This window comes from Gymnoscopelus braueri (genome assembly GCF_963280865.1).
Source record: "Gymnoscopelus braueri genome assembly, chromosome: 3".
Classification (NCBI taxonomy): Eukaryota; Metazoa; Chordata; class Actinopteri; order Myctophiformes; family Myctophidae; genus Gymnoscopelus; species Gymnoscopelus braueri.
The window spans coordinates 35,679,148-35,695,379 of NC_137612.1; the positions used below are offsets into that span (position 1 = coordinate 35,679,148).

Below are 16,232 nucleotides of genomic sequence, written 5' to 3' on the forward strand. Positions count from 1 at the left end.
TCTTCCACACAATCCTCGTTCTGCATGTTTACTCAGGACTAACAGACGCCCCTCTGCCCTGATTCTGCCCCTTTATTTTAGCCCCACATCCTGCATGTCAACCTGTTGGAGTATATATATATATGTGTGTATGCATGTTTTGCTTTCATTCTTTGGTTGTGGAATATTTGATATTTGAGTGTTATATCTCACAGCTTGTTGAGATGATGTTGAGTTGCCATGTTTAGCAGCGTGTCCCACCACTGACACAAGGGTCTCCTCCCTCTGTGCTCTCCCCTTCTCCGCCCCGCCACTCCGCCTGATTAGTATGCAGCCACATGCTCACATTCCCTCACACGTATGGACACACACACACACACACACACACACACACACACACACACACACACACACACACACACACACACACACACACACACACACACACACACACACACACACACACACACACACACACACACACACACACACACACACACACACACACACACACATGGAGAGAGAGAGAGAGAGAGAGAGAGAGAGAGAGAGAGAGATGGGCCATAAATCTGATCAATCTCCAGCCACTGTGTTTACATGTTGCCTTCACCAGAGGCAGCAGATACATTGCGGTACCATGAATCTCTTGAGACATTACAAGAGGCTTAATACATCTGATTGTCCTTACCGCACAAACAGACTCTCCTCTTTACCAAACCCAGGGACTGCGTTCCCTGCTCAGCAGACCAGCGAACCCAGCACACAGGACGTTTACACACATCATGTGTTTGGCATAAAATCAATACTCACTTAAGGCACACATTTCATTAGTAAGAGGATGAACATCAGCAACACAGAGAAGAGATGATCCTCCGAGTCCAATGGTCAATACTAACCCCCTGACCCTTCCTCCTTTTGCGTGGCTCCTTCATCCCCTCGCTCCTCCAGGCTTCTCCGTGGATTCGGCCATGGGGATCATGAAACTGAGAGAGCTGACGTTTGTGGCAGGGGCGCCCCGGGCCAACCACACCGGGGCGGTGGTGCTGCTGAAGAAGGACAACGTGTACCGGCTAGTGCCGCAGCACATCCTGTGGGGGGAGGAGCTGGCGTCTTCCTTCGGGTACTCAGTGGCCACCGCAGACCTCAACAGTGACGGGTGAGGAGACACTGGTTGAGATACCTGTGTGGATGATCAATATTAACCCATTAAAACCTGAGGCCGATTCTACAAATCAGTGGTTCGCACACTTTCAAGATTTTTCAAAGATTTTCAAAAATAGCAGATGTACAAGCTCGCTGCGTGCGGCACGAAGTGATGCGCTGTGAGCTTGTACATCTGCTATTTTTGAATGGCCAAACCAACGCTAAAATCTAAAATGGTTGTAATGGGTTAAACTTACACAGTGGTACTCTGTGATCTCTGTAGCGTCAGTTAAGACATTTTAATCTTCCCTCCCAGAGCCATGCTTATTAACCACATAGCGGGCAAAATGCAAAAAGATCTACAAGCTCACAAGTTGTGAGTTTACAGATTGGCTGTTTTTGCTATTTGTCATACAGCAAAGTATATAGGGCTTTTTGATTGATTGATTGAATCCTTTATTAACAGGTTTGTTAGCAGTACAGGTAGTACAGTCAAAGATTGTGCTAAGAATAACACAAAAAGCCCCAGGAGGCTTGTTTCCATTGTGGTCCATTAATACATACAATACAATACAATACAATACAATACAATACAATACAATACAATACAATACAATACAATACAATACAATACAATACAATACAATACAATACAATACAATACAATACAATACAATACAATACAATACAATACAATACAATAAATATTTATAGAAAACTCAGTACCATCAACAGGTATATTTACAGAGAAAGTAGGGGTGGGAGCAGGGGGCAGAAGATGCTACTACCAAGGAGTTAAACTATGCTCACTTGTATTTTGAGGTTAGCCATTCTTTTAGTTTAGTTTTGAGTTTGGGTACGGAGTCGAGAAGCTTTTGGCAGACCATTCCATTAAGTGGTTACAACTATTTGATGGCCCAATTGCAATGAGTTATTTTTGTCATCTAGGGCTTGACAATAGATTTTTTATTATGTAGTAATAAATAGCATATTTGTGGAGAATGTAGAGATGATTATAATTCTTGTTATTTGTAATTTTCTTATAATTCATTCTATCCTAATTCCTTTTTGTCATGACCATCGGCCCTCCACTAGCTGGACAGATCTGATCGTGGGAGCCCCGAATTACTTTGACCGTAAGGCAGAGATCGGTGGGGCTGTGTATGTGTACCTGAATCCCTTTGGTTACTGGGCCGATCAGGTCCGACCCATCAGGCTCAATGGAACCTATGACTCCATGTTTGGAATTGTGGTCACTAACATAGGGGATTTGGACCAAGATGGCTATGGAGGTGAGAGGAATATTATTCCTTCTGTGAAATAAATTTGATGTAGTTTTTTAAGCAATCATCAAATGAGAGTGATTCAGTTTCAACACAAGAAATGCATATACATTATAATATAAATTCAAGTCAACAGTTTATAGAATAATAGGACATGGAATAATGTCACATCTAATTATGAGTGTCAATATGTCATATCTGTTCAGACATTGCTGTGGGAGCACCGTTTGACGGAGATGGTAAAGTCTTTATCTACAGAGGCTCAGATTTTGGCATTGAAACAAAGCCAGCACAGGTGAGTTGGATTGGATATGGGAAAATAGAAGCTAAGAAAGAATGAAAAATTTGTCTACCCAGTAAACAGATGACAAATATAGTGACCAATGGTGTTAACCCTCCAGGTGCTGGATGGTCGGGACTATGACGTGAAGCGTTTTGGCTATTCCATCTCAGGTGGTTTGGACATCGATAAGAACCACTACCCAGACCTGGCCGTGGGTTCACTCACTGACGCAGTGGTTCTATTCAGGTGAGGAGACATTTATTTTTCACAGTTGTGTGAAATGCCTCAAATGTCCTCAACCTTGGACCAAGTCCTGCCCATGGTTTGTACAGTGGAAATGTATTATTAAATACATTCGTAACAGGCCTCAAAAGACATCATTTCCAATGCAGGTACTGTATGAAAAGAGAAAACATTAAATAAAGGCCAAGGACCTTCATTTGGACTGGAACGAGCCAATCAGCTGTCTGTCCAGCTTATGGAATCTACACAACAAAATTTCGTACAAAAAATGCTTCTGTCCATCTGGCTTATGGATGTATGTACCCCCAGTCCCCCAGTAGGGAGTGTGCATGTGCGTAGTTGCAGGAACAACCTCCACCTCAAATGTTTAACGTTTTGCCGTATAACTCTTGAACCGTAGGTTGTACACCAGTACATTACTTGGATCAATACTAAAGTTGTGACGGTTTTCATGACGCAACTCCCCATATAGGCCCCACCCATTTCTGCCTGACAAGATGTTCTTTCTTTTTTTTGCATTTTCTTCAAAACACACATTTTGCTACTACTCCTACAACATCCAATCATCCCCAAATTGGAATCGCATGTTGAAGAGCCTCATCGAGTGCGCCGCCAAAAGTGTTTTCACTTCTGCCCATAGGGGGTGCCAAAAACACAAAAAGTTGCACCCCTGCAGCTTGTGTACCTGTGTGGACTGACACAGCCCTGGGTAGGCAACCTGGCCTGGCAGAGATCTGCTCTCCGAGGAGCACACTTTTCTAGTCAAGAATCAATTTCATTGTCACATTACAGGTGTAAAGAAATGGCCAAAATGTATTCTTCTTATTATTATTATCATCATTGTTAGGGCATGCCTCCAGGTATAGATTTGTGTTCTACTTAGCATACCATTACCATTCATGTTGTTGTTGTTGTGCTGCTTTTCTATAATAGCCGTGCATATGTTTCCAAGGTCTTGTCCTGTGCTCCAGTTGATCAGAGACATATCTATTGATCCCGAGAACATTGATCTGGAGCAGCGCAACTGCAAGGGTAGAGATGGAGTATGGTAAGGAGACATACCATGTACACAAATAATAATAACAAAATAAAAAATGAAATGATAAAAAATTTACACAAATTTAACATCCCACTTTTTATTTTTCAGTGTTGAGGTCAGCGCCTGCTTCAGCTTCACAGCCAAACCGAAGCGCTACTCACCTCACATCAGTAAGACACGCCTCTCTTTTATGCACCATGAACCATCTTCATTAGCTCTCTCATTACTATTCATAAAGGGCAACCTTGTTTATGGGGTAATCAAATGCCTAGGTAAAATCTGAACTGTAATTTAGTATTCCCTCACAAGATGTGAGATGTTGTACTACCGCTAGAGGGCTCTTGGAGTGCTCTCAGCGTGTCCTGACATTTCCCTTAATCCAGTGGTTTTGAAAGTGTGGTCTGGGGACCCCAGGGTTCCTTAAAAGGGTTTAAGGGGGTCCCCAACCCAATTGGTAAATAATATTGCTCACAACGTGTCTGCTATTTTTGAAATATTTTGAAAACTCTTGAAAATGATTGGGAAAGTGGAGTGGAGTTGTATTTGAATGGCAATAAAACTATTCTATTCTATGCATTTTTTTTCATAATTTTGAAAATGTTTCATACAAATCTTTCCTATATTTTCAGATAGGGGTCCACGGCTAAAAACATACCAATTTGGGGGTCCTTGACATGTGAAAATCAACCACTGCCTAAATTTCTCTCTCTGTCTCTCCTACTCCTTTCCCTCCACCTCGCTTCAGCCCTAGTGGTCCACTTTGAAGCTGACACAGAGCGCCGGAAGTTGGGCCTCGCGCACCGTGTTCACTTCCTGGGTCGCAGTACACTGAAGGAGGAGTTCACTCAGACAGAGGAGGTGGAGTTGCACGGCCAGAACCTACAAGCCTGCACCAGCGCCGTCTTCCAGCTACAGGTCAGCAACACAACACAGATGTGTTTATGGGTTAATATACTGTGTTAATACTGTAGGAACCATAATATCAGTTATTCACAGTCTGAAAGTTGGAGGAAGTGAATACGAGTAGAAATGGCAATCAATGATGTTGCAATGACTTTGGCGATAATATAGATCACGCATTCTAAACAGGGTCCTTTAAGCGTTTCCAACCAAATAGCATTTTGTTCCATTTGTACACTCTCAGAGTTAAAATAACACTGAAGATTTTACAGTGTTAGTTTGGGGACGGGTGCCAGACATTAGGATTTAACTAGGGGTCCTTGAAATTAAAAAGGTTGAGAATTATCATTATTATCCAGGGCAGACGATTGAGAGCAAGTTCTCTCTATAAGGACGCCCTGATTACAGCATGTACAACAAATACAATTGCATTTACAAAAATGTGGTACATGTGGTAAAAACAATAACACAATCAAATAAAATAAAACATAAAAATCACAGATGAATCACTGATACTGAGCATAGCTACTATTACTTTGTTACTTTCCCTTTAATGGGGGCTATGAACAAGACAGGACCACCGCATCTAATAAACCACAGGGAGCGATGTTCTTCAACCAGCCACTCTCAGGGGATTAGTTCAAGATACAAACGCTGCTACAATGTCATCTATTTTATATTTGCTGAACACAGGAAAACATTCAAGACAAACTGAGTCCCATCTCGCTGGTGGTCACCCACTCCCTCAAAGCTGTGCCACCGCGCAGGCACTCAGGAGGCGCCAAGAGACTGGAGAAGCTGCCACCTGTTCTCAACATCGTACCTGCTACCACGCTGCATACTGAGGTTTGGATTGATTGAATACTCTATTAGTCAGAAATGTAAACAGCATGTCATACAGTAAGGCTAAAAGGAAAACACAAAAAAGTCTTGGGGGCGTGTTTCCAGGTCAGGGACTAGTGTCAAAATTGCTTCCATAAACACGTTATATTTTTGTATGATGATGTCACCTTTGTGTAAAAAGGACTTCATTACCACAGCAGGGGTAACTGGAGCTTGCCATGGCTACTGTAGGTTATCCTCAACAGGATTAGAGCTATGTAGCAATGAAAAGATGATAAATCAATCAGTAGACTGAGATTAAAGCCACATAAAAGCCTTCATACCCTTTAGCTTTGTAGTAGTGTTTCATTTGCCATGTTTGTGACTAGAAATTCACATCCCCATGACATTTGCACATTACATCATGGCCTGGGGAGAAAGGAGAGAATTGTTTTTAATACATTATATACCAAATATATAATTTCAATTCAAATTCTGTTCATAAGATTATTGTACCACTTTAACCATTTTCAATATGGCGTCCGTATTTTGGGAACGTCATTATTTTTGTGTTCAAGTACTGAGATTGATTATTAATCTATTATTGTAGTACATTTCCGCTAATGTTTTTTGTAATTGATTAAATCGATTGGTTTGATTAAGTGTTGCACTCGTACTGTAATGTCCACCATGGAAACATGCTGAGTAGAAGTGTTGTCCTTGCAGGTGAATTTCCTGAAGCAGGGATGTGGAGAAGACAGGGTCTGCCAGAGCAACCTGAAGCTCGGCTACCAGTTCGGAACCCGAGACGAGACCTCTGAACTCTTCACCCCTCTGCCAAAGTTAGTACCAACCCCACCCTGCAAACTCATGTTATAGACTGCAAAACACTGTTGCCTGGAAACATACGTATACCTCAACAGATAATAAATGTATGTCTTTGCCAGGTGGTCAGGGATATAGCCTATGGGCATCTGCGTGTGTGCGTGCGGGCATTCTTGCATGTGCGTGCTTGCGTGCGTTCTCTACATTTGTACACTTCAGTTTTTACTTTTTAGTATTCATCATCCTATAAATGAAAACCTAAAAAAGAAAACTATTTTGTTTTCTCCCACCATTCAAAAGTCATATTCGCAATTTTTTTTCTAAATGAGCTGATTCCAACTGACTGCATAGATCAGCAGTTCCCATCCTTTATTGGATCATGGCCCACTTGAAAATCTCAAAGGGCTACTTTGTTAAGTTGTCAGATGAGTGGGCCGCATGCATTTTCAGAGTATGTTTATTTTAATAATCAATCAATCAATCAATCAATCAATCAATCAATTGTGTTTGGTGGAACTAATGTAATATACTTTATGTTCTTATATATCAGTATCACAATGAAAACTCCAAGACATTTTTGTTATATATGTTTAAATAATAAGTTATATTATCATTAAAATCTTAGTGTTTTCTCACTTGCAATGCCCTTGTGGCCCACCAGTGGGCCCACAGATTGGGAATCACTGCTATACTGTACTTGATTGCTGGGTATAAATAGGCATTTGTTTCTCTCCTCCAGAGATGAGGAGGGCGTGCAGGTCTTCTCTAAGTCGGACCAGCGAGGAAGGGTGGCCCTGGAGATCACCGTCACCAACTTCCCCTCAGACCCTAAACTCCCCCAGGAGGACGGGGACGACGCCCATGCCGCCCAGCTGCTCGTCACCCTCCCACCGTCACTGGCCTACTCCACCACCAAGGGCCTGACCCAGGTAGCCAATCACAATCAGTCGTATTGTCACATGTCAAAGAAATGAAAGTCAACAATATCTACCTAATGTGTACACATCACATTTATATAAGCAGCAGGTTTGTACATGAGGTCAGACATAAGGTACAAAGGAGTGGCAACACATCGGTAGCTCCACAAACATAGCGGCAGGCATGTGCATGAGGTTAGACATATGGTTCAAAAAGTAGCAGCAAAACAGCAGGTCCACTAAGAAAGTAGTCTGGATAAGAGTTTCTCCTCAATGACATACACCCGCAGTAAACTCCCCAGTGTTCATTTAAGGTACTACATGTCCTGCCCGACACCAAGGTCCACATTTCTCAGTGGAAGAGTAGGGACTCAATGGACCCTTATGGGTCCATTTAGTTACATTGGTAGATTTTGTACTGTCAAAGTTACAAATAGATGCATTAATTTTGGACATTTGTACTGTGTATAGCTAGGCTAGACTAGTGTTAAAGTGCTGTGTTTTTTAAATTGTAATTGTATGTCTCTGTCACTGTCATTACAGGTGTGTCGAGTCAAGCCGAATGTCACTGAGGTTGAATGTGATCTGGGAAATCCTTTCAAGAGAGATGCCGAGGTAAACCGCTTTTAATCCAATTCAAGTGTTGGAACTGAATCTTCTGATGTCGAAAATGCTATACTTTTGCCTTGAATTTCCGCCAAAAGATTACACATACTGTACAGCATACGACTACTCTTTCTTTTTATTTGTTTCGAACACCATACAATACAAAAGTCACAATAAAACAATAAAGTAAAAAATACAAAATATATTAAAATTTCTCAATGAACAATAAATCATAAATGTGTTCAAAAAGGAGCAGGAAGAAGCTAATGCTTATAGTATCCTACCCCCTATAACAGTTTTATATTTACACAAAATCATTATGAGAAAAAAAATATTAAAAAGCCAAATGTACACATCCATTAATACTTCAACACAACTTCACAATGCACAAACCTTTCCATCATCATCAACAATTTAAATTTCCCTCCTCATTGCTGTACTTCTTAAAAATGCCTTTCTTATGTTGATGTTTGACTCTGTAAATGTCATTTAGTAATAATAATATACCAAACTGTAACTATACATTGTTTACTTTAAACACTTAAACCCTCTATTCTTAGTAAAACGGAACTGAGTTACAACTGTACTTGGACTGTTTCTTTCCGTCTACGGCAAGTCTACCAGCTCACAACTATGACGCGTTGTGAGCTTGTAGATCGGCTATTTTTGGTTAATGCCCCCAGAATATGGATGTTGGGGCTCAAGTGATTAAACTTTAAAATGTGGTCATTATCATTTTAGCCTGGTATTAGTTTTGTATTATATATTCATGCTTGTGTTTCGTTTGTCTCTCAGCTGCAGTTCTACATCCTGCTGAGCACAGATTATATCACTATAGAAACCACTGAGTTGAGCATGGATCTGCTTTTGGCAACGTGAGTTTTTTTTCCTCTTCCAAATCTTATCTGACGTTAGACAGTAAACATTAAACAATATTTCAGGCTAATAAAGTCACTGTCGTCTTTTAAATCATTTCTGAAAACCTACTTTTATATCAAGGCATTTTCTTAGTTTTTAATGCCTCTTTTATTGCCTCTTTTATTTATACCTTCGGAGTACAGCTTAAGCCACTTATTTCCTTCAATACCTTTTCATGTGTGTATTAATTTGTTCACATTTATTTTAATCGATGTTGTTTGTTTTTGCTACTGTAAAGCACTTTGTTACCCTGTTTCGCAAAGCGCTGTGTAAATAAGTGTATTATGATGATGATGATGATGTTATTATTATTATTATTTCATTCATAAGTTATAATATTTGACTTGATAACACAGTCTCAATCAAACCCCTCATTGCTGTGTTCACAGTATCAGTGAGCAGTCTGACCTGGCCCCAGTCACAGCCTATGCTAAAGTGGTGATAGAGCTCCCCCTGTCTGTCCTTGGGTAAGTGCAGTGCTCGTGTAGGATTTGTCCTAAATGCCGGTAGGTACAAAATATGGTCGTAAATCCCTTTATGAATCGGGGCCATTGTTCACATTAACCCAACATCCCTATTCTGGGGTGAACAATTAGAGAAAATAGAAGATCTACATGCTCACAACGCATCACAATAAGATTTGGTGTCAACGTAAAAAAGGAGGGGCCCATGTAGGCTACTATATAGACTCCTGGGGGATTCTGGTGGGGTTCCTATTTTTGGCATGTTAGGTGAACATTTTAGGTGAACATTGTTATTTATTTATTTTCTAAAGATAACAAAAACAACAGATCTACAACCTCACGTGACACAGTTTAAGGTTGTAGATCAGCTATTTTCACTATTCTCGTCACACAACAATGATTATAGGGCTTTACAGTTGTGTTACTTTGCTATAGCTTAGACACTCTGCATTAGCCCTTAGTTATTTTGGGAGCTATTAGTGACGTGGCAGTGTGCCATGCTAACTTGTAGAGTACACGTATGTCCTCTCAGTACCTGTAAACAGTGCTGTTAAGCTGTGCATGTGCTGCTGCTGCTGCTGCTGCTGCTGCCTGACCTGCCAAAAAAAGCCATTCGCAGCACGAAACCATCACATAACTAAGTATAAATCAGTACTTCCCAACCTTTTTTCCTTCTTTTTTTTCTTCTGTGTCACAACTTGGACATTTAGAACTTACAGACAGGCAGTGGATGAAGGCAAGTTATGATTTTGTGCAAAATGTTGAACTACCTCCACACAACCAAGGCCTCACGCCACCACCCCCATGTGAACTTTGGCGTCCCCCAAGGGGGGCTCGGACCCCAGGTTGGGAAACACTGCTATAAATCACCCTTGATCCTACTTTGTGTTCCCACAGACGGGCAGAACCTCGCCAGCTGTTCTTCAGTGGGGCTGTGAGAGGAGAAAGTGCCATGGACGATCTGGAAGACATTGGAAGCCCTGTGGATTTTGAGTTCACGGTAAGGGACGTGTGTGTGTGTGTGTGTGTGTGTGTGTGTGTGTGTGTGTGTGTGTGTGTGTGTGTGTGTGTGTGTGTGTGTGTGTGTGTGTGTGTGTGTGTGTGTGTGTGTGCGTGTGCGTGCGTGTGTGTGCACGTGTGTTTCTCTTGATGCATATGTGACAATGTCACATCTTTGATGCATATCTGTTAGCTGCATTATATGAATTATGAATGTTATTATGTATCGACAAACTGGTGGCTTCACTCAAATAATGTAATACTATCAATGAATCAGTCAATGAAAATATTTCTTTATATTTACCTTTATCTTTATCGTTCAGTTTTTATGCCCCAGATATGTGGAACATACCAGAAAACAGCAGGTCGGCTATACAACTCTCAGTTCTTTTAAATAAATACTGAAGACCTTTCTATTTGCTTCTTCCTTCATACTGAGGCTTTTGGTTCATTTTTTTTACGCTGCACTGCAACTTTATTCCCGTATTCTTTTCAAATTATTCTTTATTATTCATGTTTCTATTCTTAAGTCTTTAATAACAGTTTTCTGTTGTATTCAAATGTTCTTTTATTTGTATTTATTGCCAATAATTTCCTCCCTTTTTTCTCCCTACTTAGTTGTTATGCCAATTCCCAAATGTTCTTTTATAATGTGTTTCTTTTTCACTTTGTTAGTGTTCTATATAGTGTTTTATATAAAGCAATTTGTATTGCCTGCTATACAAATAAGTTTGCCTTGCCTTGCCTTGCCTTTGTCCATTTATTAGCTCATACTATTAGTTACATTTAAAAAATATTGTCACAAAAATGAAAATCAACTAAGTGGAATGTTTTGCTCTTTCAGGTGGCCAATATGGGCAATGAAGACAAGGCGCTTGGCGCCGCCTTCCTGAACATCATGTGGCCTTATGAGCTGGCCAATGGGAAGTGGCTCCTGTACCCTGCCAGCGTGGAGATGAATGGCACACACTGCTCCCCTGCAGAAGCCATCGATCCTCTGAAACTACAACCCGGCTCCACAACCGTGGAACTGACAAAAGCGACCACGGAAAGTTCAGCCACAGAACCACCACAATCAGGAAATCTCAGGGTCAGTGGTGGAAGAAGTCATGAGATTTAGTTTTACTTAGATAAAAAAGCAATACCACAATATAAAAAAAATTGTTGTTACAAGTAAAAGTCCTGTATTCAAATAAGTACAAAAATATTGGCATCAAAATATACTTTTGATGCCAATTTGACAAATCTACACAAAAAGCTACACAAAAATCTTCAAGCTTGCAGATCTGCTATTTTCAAATAGCTGAAGTATATCGTAGTGGTGGTTAATGTATGGCATGTTTTGTACTAATAATCTAACTTTATAAAGTAACTATTAACTAAAGCTGTCAAATAATTGTAGTGGAGTAAAAAGTACAATATTTTCCTCTGAGATGTAATGGAGTAAAAGTATCAAAAAAGCAAAGACACCCATGTTCAAATCCCTGGTAGGACACAAACCTTCGGAGTACAGCTTAAGTCATTTCATTCTTGTGTGGCTCAACAGCAGTTGCCGTTATGTTTAATTTACGTTGCAATGCGATGTGTTGTTAGCTTAAAAATCTGTTCTTTTTGGCAAGCAACACCATAGTGTGATGGAATATAAATGACGCTTTACAGAAGGTCTCACATTGTCTATATATACCCGGCAGTTAAGCTGTTGGCATTTCCAAACAGTTCTAATTGGGGATTGAGCAGCAGCTCGCTAGCAACAGTGTGCCGAGCATATAAAAAGCATGACCTATGTGACTGTATATCGTAAAGCTTGATTTATGCTTTGTGTCGAAAATAGCAGATCTACAAGAATAGTAGATACTGTATACAAGCTCATACATGTCACATCCACGATGTGTTGTGAACTTGTAGATCAGCTATTTTCAGTAAATTAAGCATTAACAGCAGCAGTCCCCTTTTGGAGCTACATTTCCCATTGCCTTACATCATGTATGCACAATGCTTCCCACAAAGTTCTTTCAGCGGTTCTCAAACTCGGTTTCCGGGGACCCCCAGGGTGTCCTTGAGGGGATTCCAGGGGGACCCCAGCTACTGTAAATGATTGTTAACTCTGAGAGTGTAGGCTTAATAAATAACTTCATGTACCGTGCAAGCTGGCAGTGTGCGGGTCATTTTAGTTGTTCTCCACTTTTAGACTTTTAATCCGGTTGTGTGAAAGTGTTTTTCTGAGAGTGTACAAATGGAACCAAATGAATTTGAATCACTGTTCTAATGTCTCCTGACACCGTTTCCAAAACTTTTGTTGTGTTCTTTCCCCCCTCACCAGGCGGGCAGGAAGGTCCGGTCCCACCCAGAGGAGGCCAGTCAGATCATGGCCAAAGGCAGCATGGGAAGAACCACACCATCTGTTGCTGCTTCAGAGAGACGAAAGTCTCTCACACTGGTAAGATGGGGAAAAAAATCATTATTTTGATCATTAAAACCTGACAAAAGGGAAGAGGATGAGGAAGTCGCACCCGTTAATATCTTTCTATGCGAGACCCCTCTCCTGGCCACAGATTTCACTTGTGCCATCGGCCATAAGTTGTACCAACCCTGTTTTTAATTTGTTTGGAACCCTCCTACTGTAGTCATCCCTGTTATAGCAAAGCTGGACGGATGGAAGGAGAGAGACAGACAGAGAGACAGACAGACAGACAGACAGACAGACAGACAGACAGACAGACAGACAGACAGACAGACAGACAGACAGACAGACAGACAGACAGACAGACAGACAGACAGACAGACAGACAGACAGACAGACAGACAGACAGACAGACAGACAGACAGACAGACACTGAATCCCAACTCATGCACATGTGCACAAAATAATTGAGAATAATAAGAGATGAAGAAGCAAATAAATGAGGGAAATAAAAATTATGGGGTATCTTGAAGGGAACGAAAGTCTTCTCTCTGCATGATCAAGTCTCTCTCAAGTTATTGTATGTCTTTATGTGTCTTGATTAATTGAATACACAGGACCACAATGGAAACCAGCCCACTGGGCTTTTTGTGTTATCCTTTTATCATAATTGTATAACTGTACCTCTGTACCTTTTGCAAACTGTTTTGTCTCTCCTCCAGGACTGTCTCTTGGGGTCAGCACGTTGTGTTCTCATCCAATGCCCCCTGCATAGCTTCTCTGGCAAGGCTGTCCTCAACATCCACGCCAGGCTATGGAACAGCACGTTCATAGAGGTGAGAGAGCTTGGTCCATTGCAAGACTGTCTCAGCTCCATTCTAACTATTATAACTGTGTGAGGGAATGCATCTACTGTGATCCATTTTATTTCAATGTAGGTGAGAAACCCAATAAAGATGGTTTACCTTGCAAGAACATCTCTTACTCTTTTAGAGATCAATGTATAAGTATTTAATGTAATTATAAAATGTTTTTTACGGGGAGAAGGTCATTTTTTGCTGTGCTAGCGACTCCTTTGGGTTGGGCGGCGCCTTTCAGTGGTGTGTGTTAAATGGGAGTAGTAGACAGGAGTAGCAGACAGAGGTGCTATGTCCTCCCCAGGTGATAATGACCGCTGGCCATTGGAGTTTCTAAGTACTTCACACAGTAACTACTTAACAATAGAGTGGTTATTTCATTGGGCGACCATGCGCGTGCATGTGCCGTGCGTGTGGGAGGGAATCATTATAGTATGCCCTCCGAAAAAACCTAGGACACACCACTGGTCCTCCCTGTGGAGGGCTTCTCAGTGATTGGTGTACAAGTAGCAACACAGAAATGTGTGTGGATGGTTAATTGGCATACCACTAAATTGAGAGAGAAAAAAGGGATAAAGATTATTGGTTAGTCTAAATTTTACAGTGCAGAAGTGTTAGTACAGTGCAGTTTTGTGTTACTCATGAAAAACAGCGACTTTTAAGGCGGTTACACACCGGCGAATATGCGAATATACGCAAAATTCGGACTCGTTCCGAATAATTAAAAGACGTTGTGGAAGCTTGCATTGACTTTATAAGGTTTTTACAAAGAACGTATTATTCGCATGAAAAAAATCGCCCTGGTGTGTAAGGACCTTCACAGTCACAAAATAGGACTCAAAGAATACTCAACTCATACAACTAATTGGAGAACCAAAAACTGAAGCCAAGGTGACACCTAGACGAGAAAGGAATGGAACTGAGGGAAGGAAGCAGGAGTAGTGACAGCTGCCTACAATACAACAATGCAGGGACTACCCTTTTTGCATAATCAGTTCATGGTTTATTTATTTCTGTCTTTCTGTCCGTCTGTCTGTCTCTTTCAGGAGTTTCCAGCAGTCAGTGCTCTGGAGCTGCTGATCAGGGCCAACATTACCGTCAAGTCCACCATCAAACATCTGATCCTCAAGGAAGCTGCATCACAGGTACTGACTATATTGATGCACCCATTTACAAATTAATCTTCAATTAGTCCATACCCGGGGATTGTGTGCACCCAAATTATATGCAGGCTTTGGGGTTAAGCGCTGGTCATTTGCATTTCATCCTGTTGGCGTCTGGTGTGGTGTGTGTGAGTGTGACAACCTTGGCTTTTAGCGGAAATGTGTTAATTGTTGCCCTTAATAATAAACTATTAACCTGTGAGGTGATGATATTCTGGTTGTCTCATCATTATTACGAGGTTAAACAAAAACACTGTGTTCTGCAGGTTTCAGTGATGATCTACCCAGAACCAGGACTGGCTGATCACTACCAGATCCCCTGGTGGATCATCCTCATAGCTGTGCTTTTAGGAATCCTACTGTTGACCCTGTTGGTCGCAGCACTGTGGAAGGTAACACACACACACACACACACACACACACACACACACACACACACACACACACACACACACACACACACACACACACACACACACACACACACACACACACACACACACACACACACACACACACACACACACACACACACACACACACACACACACACACACGTATCTATAAAGACTTCAGTGAAGGTGACTTCTGGTGTGTGTTCTGGTGTTTCAAATGACTCTTTGGAGCAACACTGACTCTTTTATCATCAAAGATAATGAGAACCCCCTAAAGTGGGGTTGTCAAAGTGAGCTGTCTAAAACAGCGATAACTATAAAAGTATCCTTCTAATAGTCCTTCTAACTCTAGTGGATGTCAGAGTCCACACCACATAACTCTTGTTAATACTTTTGATTGGTTTAGTATTTATAAAACCCACAGACACACTTAACGACTTTCAATTGTTCAAAAGTATTTGTTGGGATCACTTTCAGAGTTATTTGATGAAAGATGGAAACATTGGCAGCCAATCAAAATTCAAAATCCATCTGAACTTAAAAGGTGTCACTTTCAACACATCACTCATGTTCAAAATGTTTGCAGAATGTTGTCATTGATCAGTGTGGATGCTCACATCATTATTGCCATGTTGTCTTTGTAGTTATCATTCTTCCCTGTACGAGGACACAATACAAGGATGTAAAACTGATTAGGTACTCAGTGTTTACAGTGCAGCTGTGTTTTCAGTATAAATGCAGAGAGCTGGAGGCTGTTAAAAGCTGTACATAAGAGCTTCCTAGATAGACTGCTTCACTTCCTTCCTTCACCGCTGTCATTTCCCCAGGCCATTTCAGTACTCTTTGATAGGACAATTATTTCTCTTAGATTTCTCTTCTGTCATTTAAACTGTTTATATTTTCCAGCTCACTCTCATTTGTTTCCCCTTTTGTTTGTACTCATGTTTGTCTCATTTCCTCAATTACTATTTATATATATATATATATATATATAT

At 41.0% G+C, this 16,232-nt stretch overlaps 1 protein-coding gene across 4 annotated transcripts in view; it reads left to right on the forward strand.

The window, feature by feature from the left end:
* itga7 (integrin, alpha 7) overlaps positions 1 to 16,232 on the forward strand; it is a 48,842-nt gene that overhangs the window by 27,699 nt on the left and 4,911 nt on the right. For 3 of the 4 annotated variants that reach the window (XR_013932957.1, XM_080425092.1, XM_080425094.1), the window contains 20 exons: positions 928 to 1,135; positions 2,218 to 2,414; positions 2,612 to 2,700; positions 2,807 to 2,934; positions 3,884 to 3,979; positions 4,079 to 4,140; positions 4,716 to 4,885; positions 5,564 to 5,716; positions 6,419 to 6,534; positions 7,257 to 7,446; positions 7,978 to 8,049; positions 8,836 to 8,915; positions 9,348 to 9,425; positions 10,320 to 10,422; positions 10,745 to 10,786; positions 11,266 to 11,511; positions 12,742 to 12,858; positions 13,545 to 13,658; positions 14,726 to 14,824; positions 15,109 to 15,234. Coding sequence is in view for 3 of the 4 variants with exons in the window: in XM_080425092.1 (XP_080281218.1) it covers positions 928 to 1,135; positions 2,218 to 2,414; positions 2,612 to 2,700; positions 2,807 to 2,934; positions 3,884 to 3,979; positions 4,079 to 4,140; positions 4,716 to 4,885; positions 5,564 to 5,716; positions 6,419 to 6,534; positions 7,257 to 7,446; positions 7,978 to 8,049; positions 8,836 to 8,915; positions 9,348 to 9,425; positions 10,320 to 10,422; positions 10,745 to 10,786; positions 11,266 to 11,511; positions 12,742 to 12,858; positions 13,545 to 13,658; positions 14,726 to 14,824; positions 15,109 to 15,234 (2,486 nt within the window). In the remaining variant the exon portion in view is untranslated. The remainder of the gene's footprint in view (positions 1 to 927; positions 1,136 to 2,217; positions 2,415 to 2,611; positions 2,701 to 2,806; positions 2,935 to 3,883; positions 3,980 to 4,078; positions 4,141 to 4,715; positions 4,886 to 5,563; positions 5,717 to 6,418; positions 6,535 to 7,256; positions 7,447 to 7,977; positions 8,050 to 8,835; positions 8,916 to 9,347; positions 9,426 to 10,319; positions 10,423 to 10,744; positions 10,787 to 11,265; positions 11,512 to 12,741; positions 12,859 to 13,544; positions 13,659 to 14,725; positions 14,825 to 15,108; positions 15,235 to 16,232) is intronic. The other variant, XM_080425093.1, reaches the window with a different exon arrangement.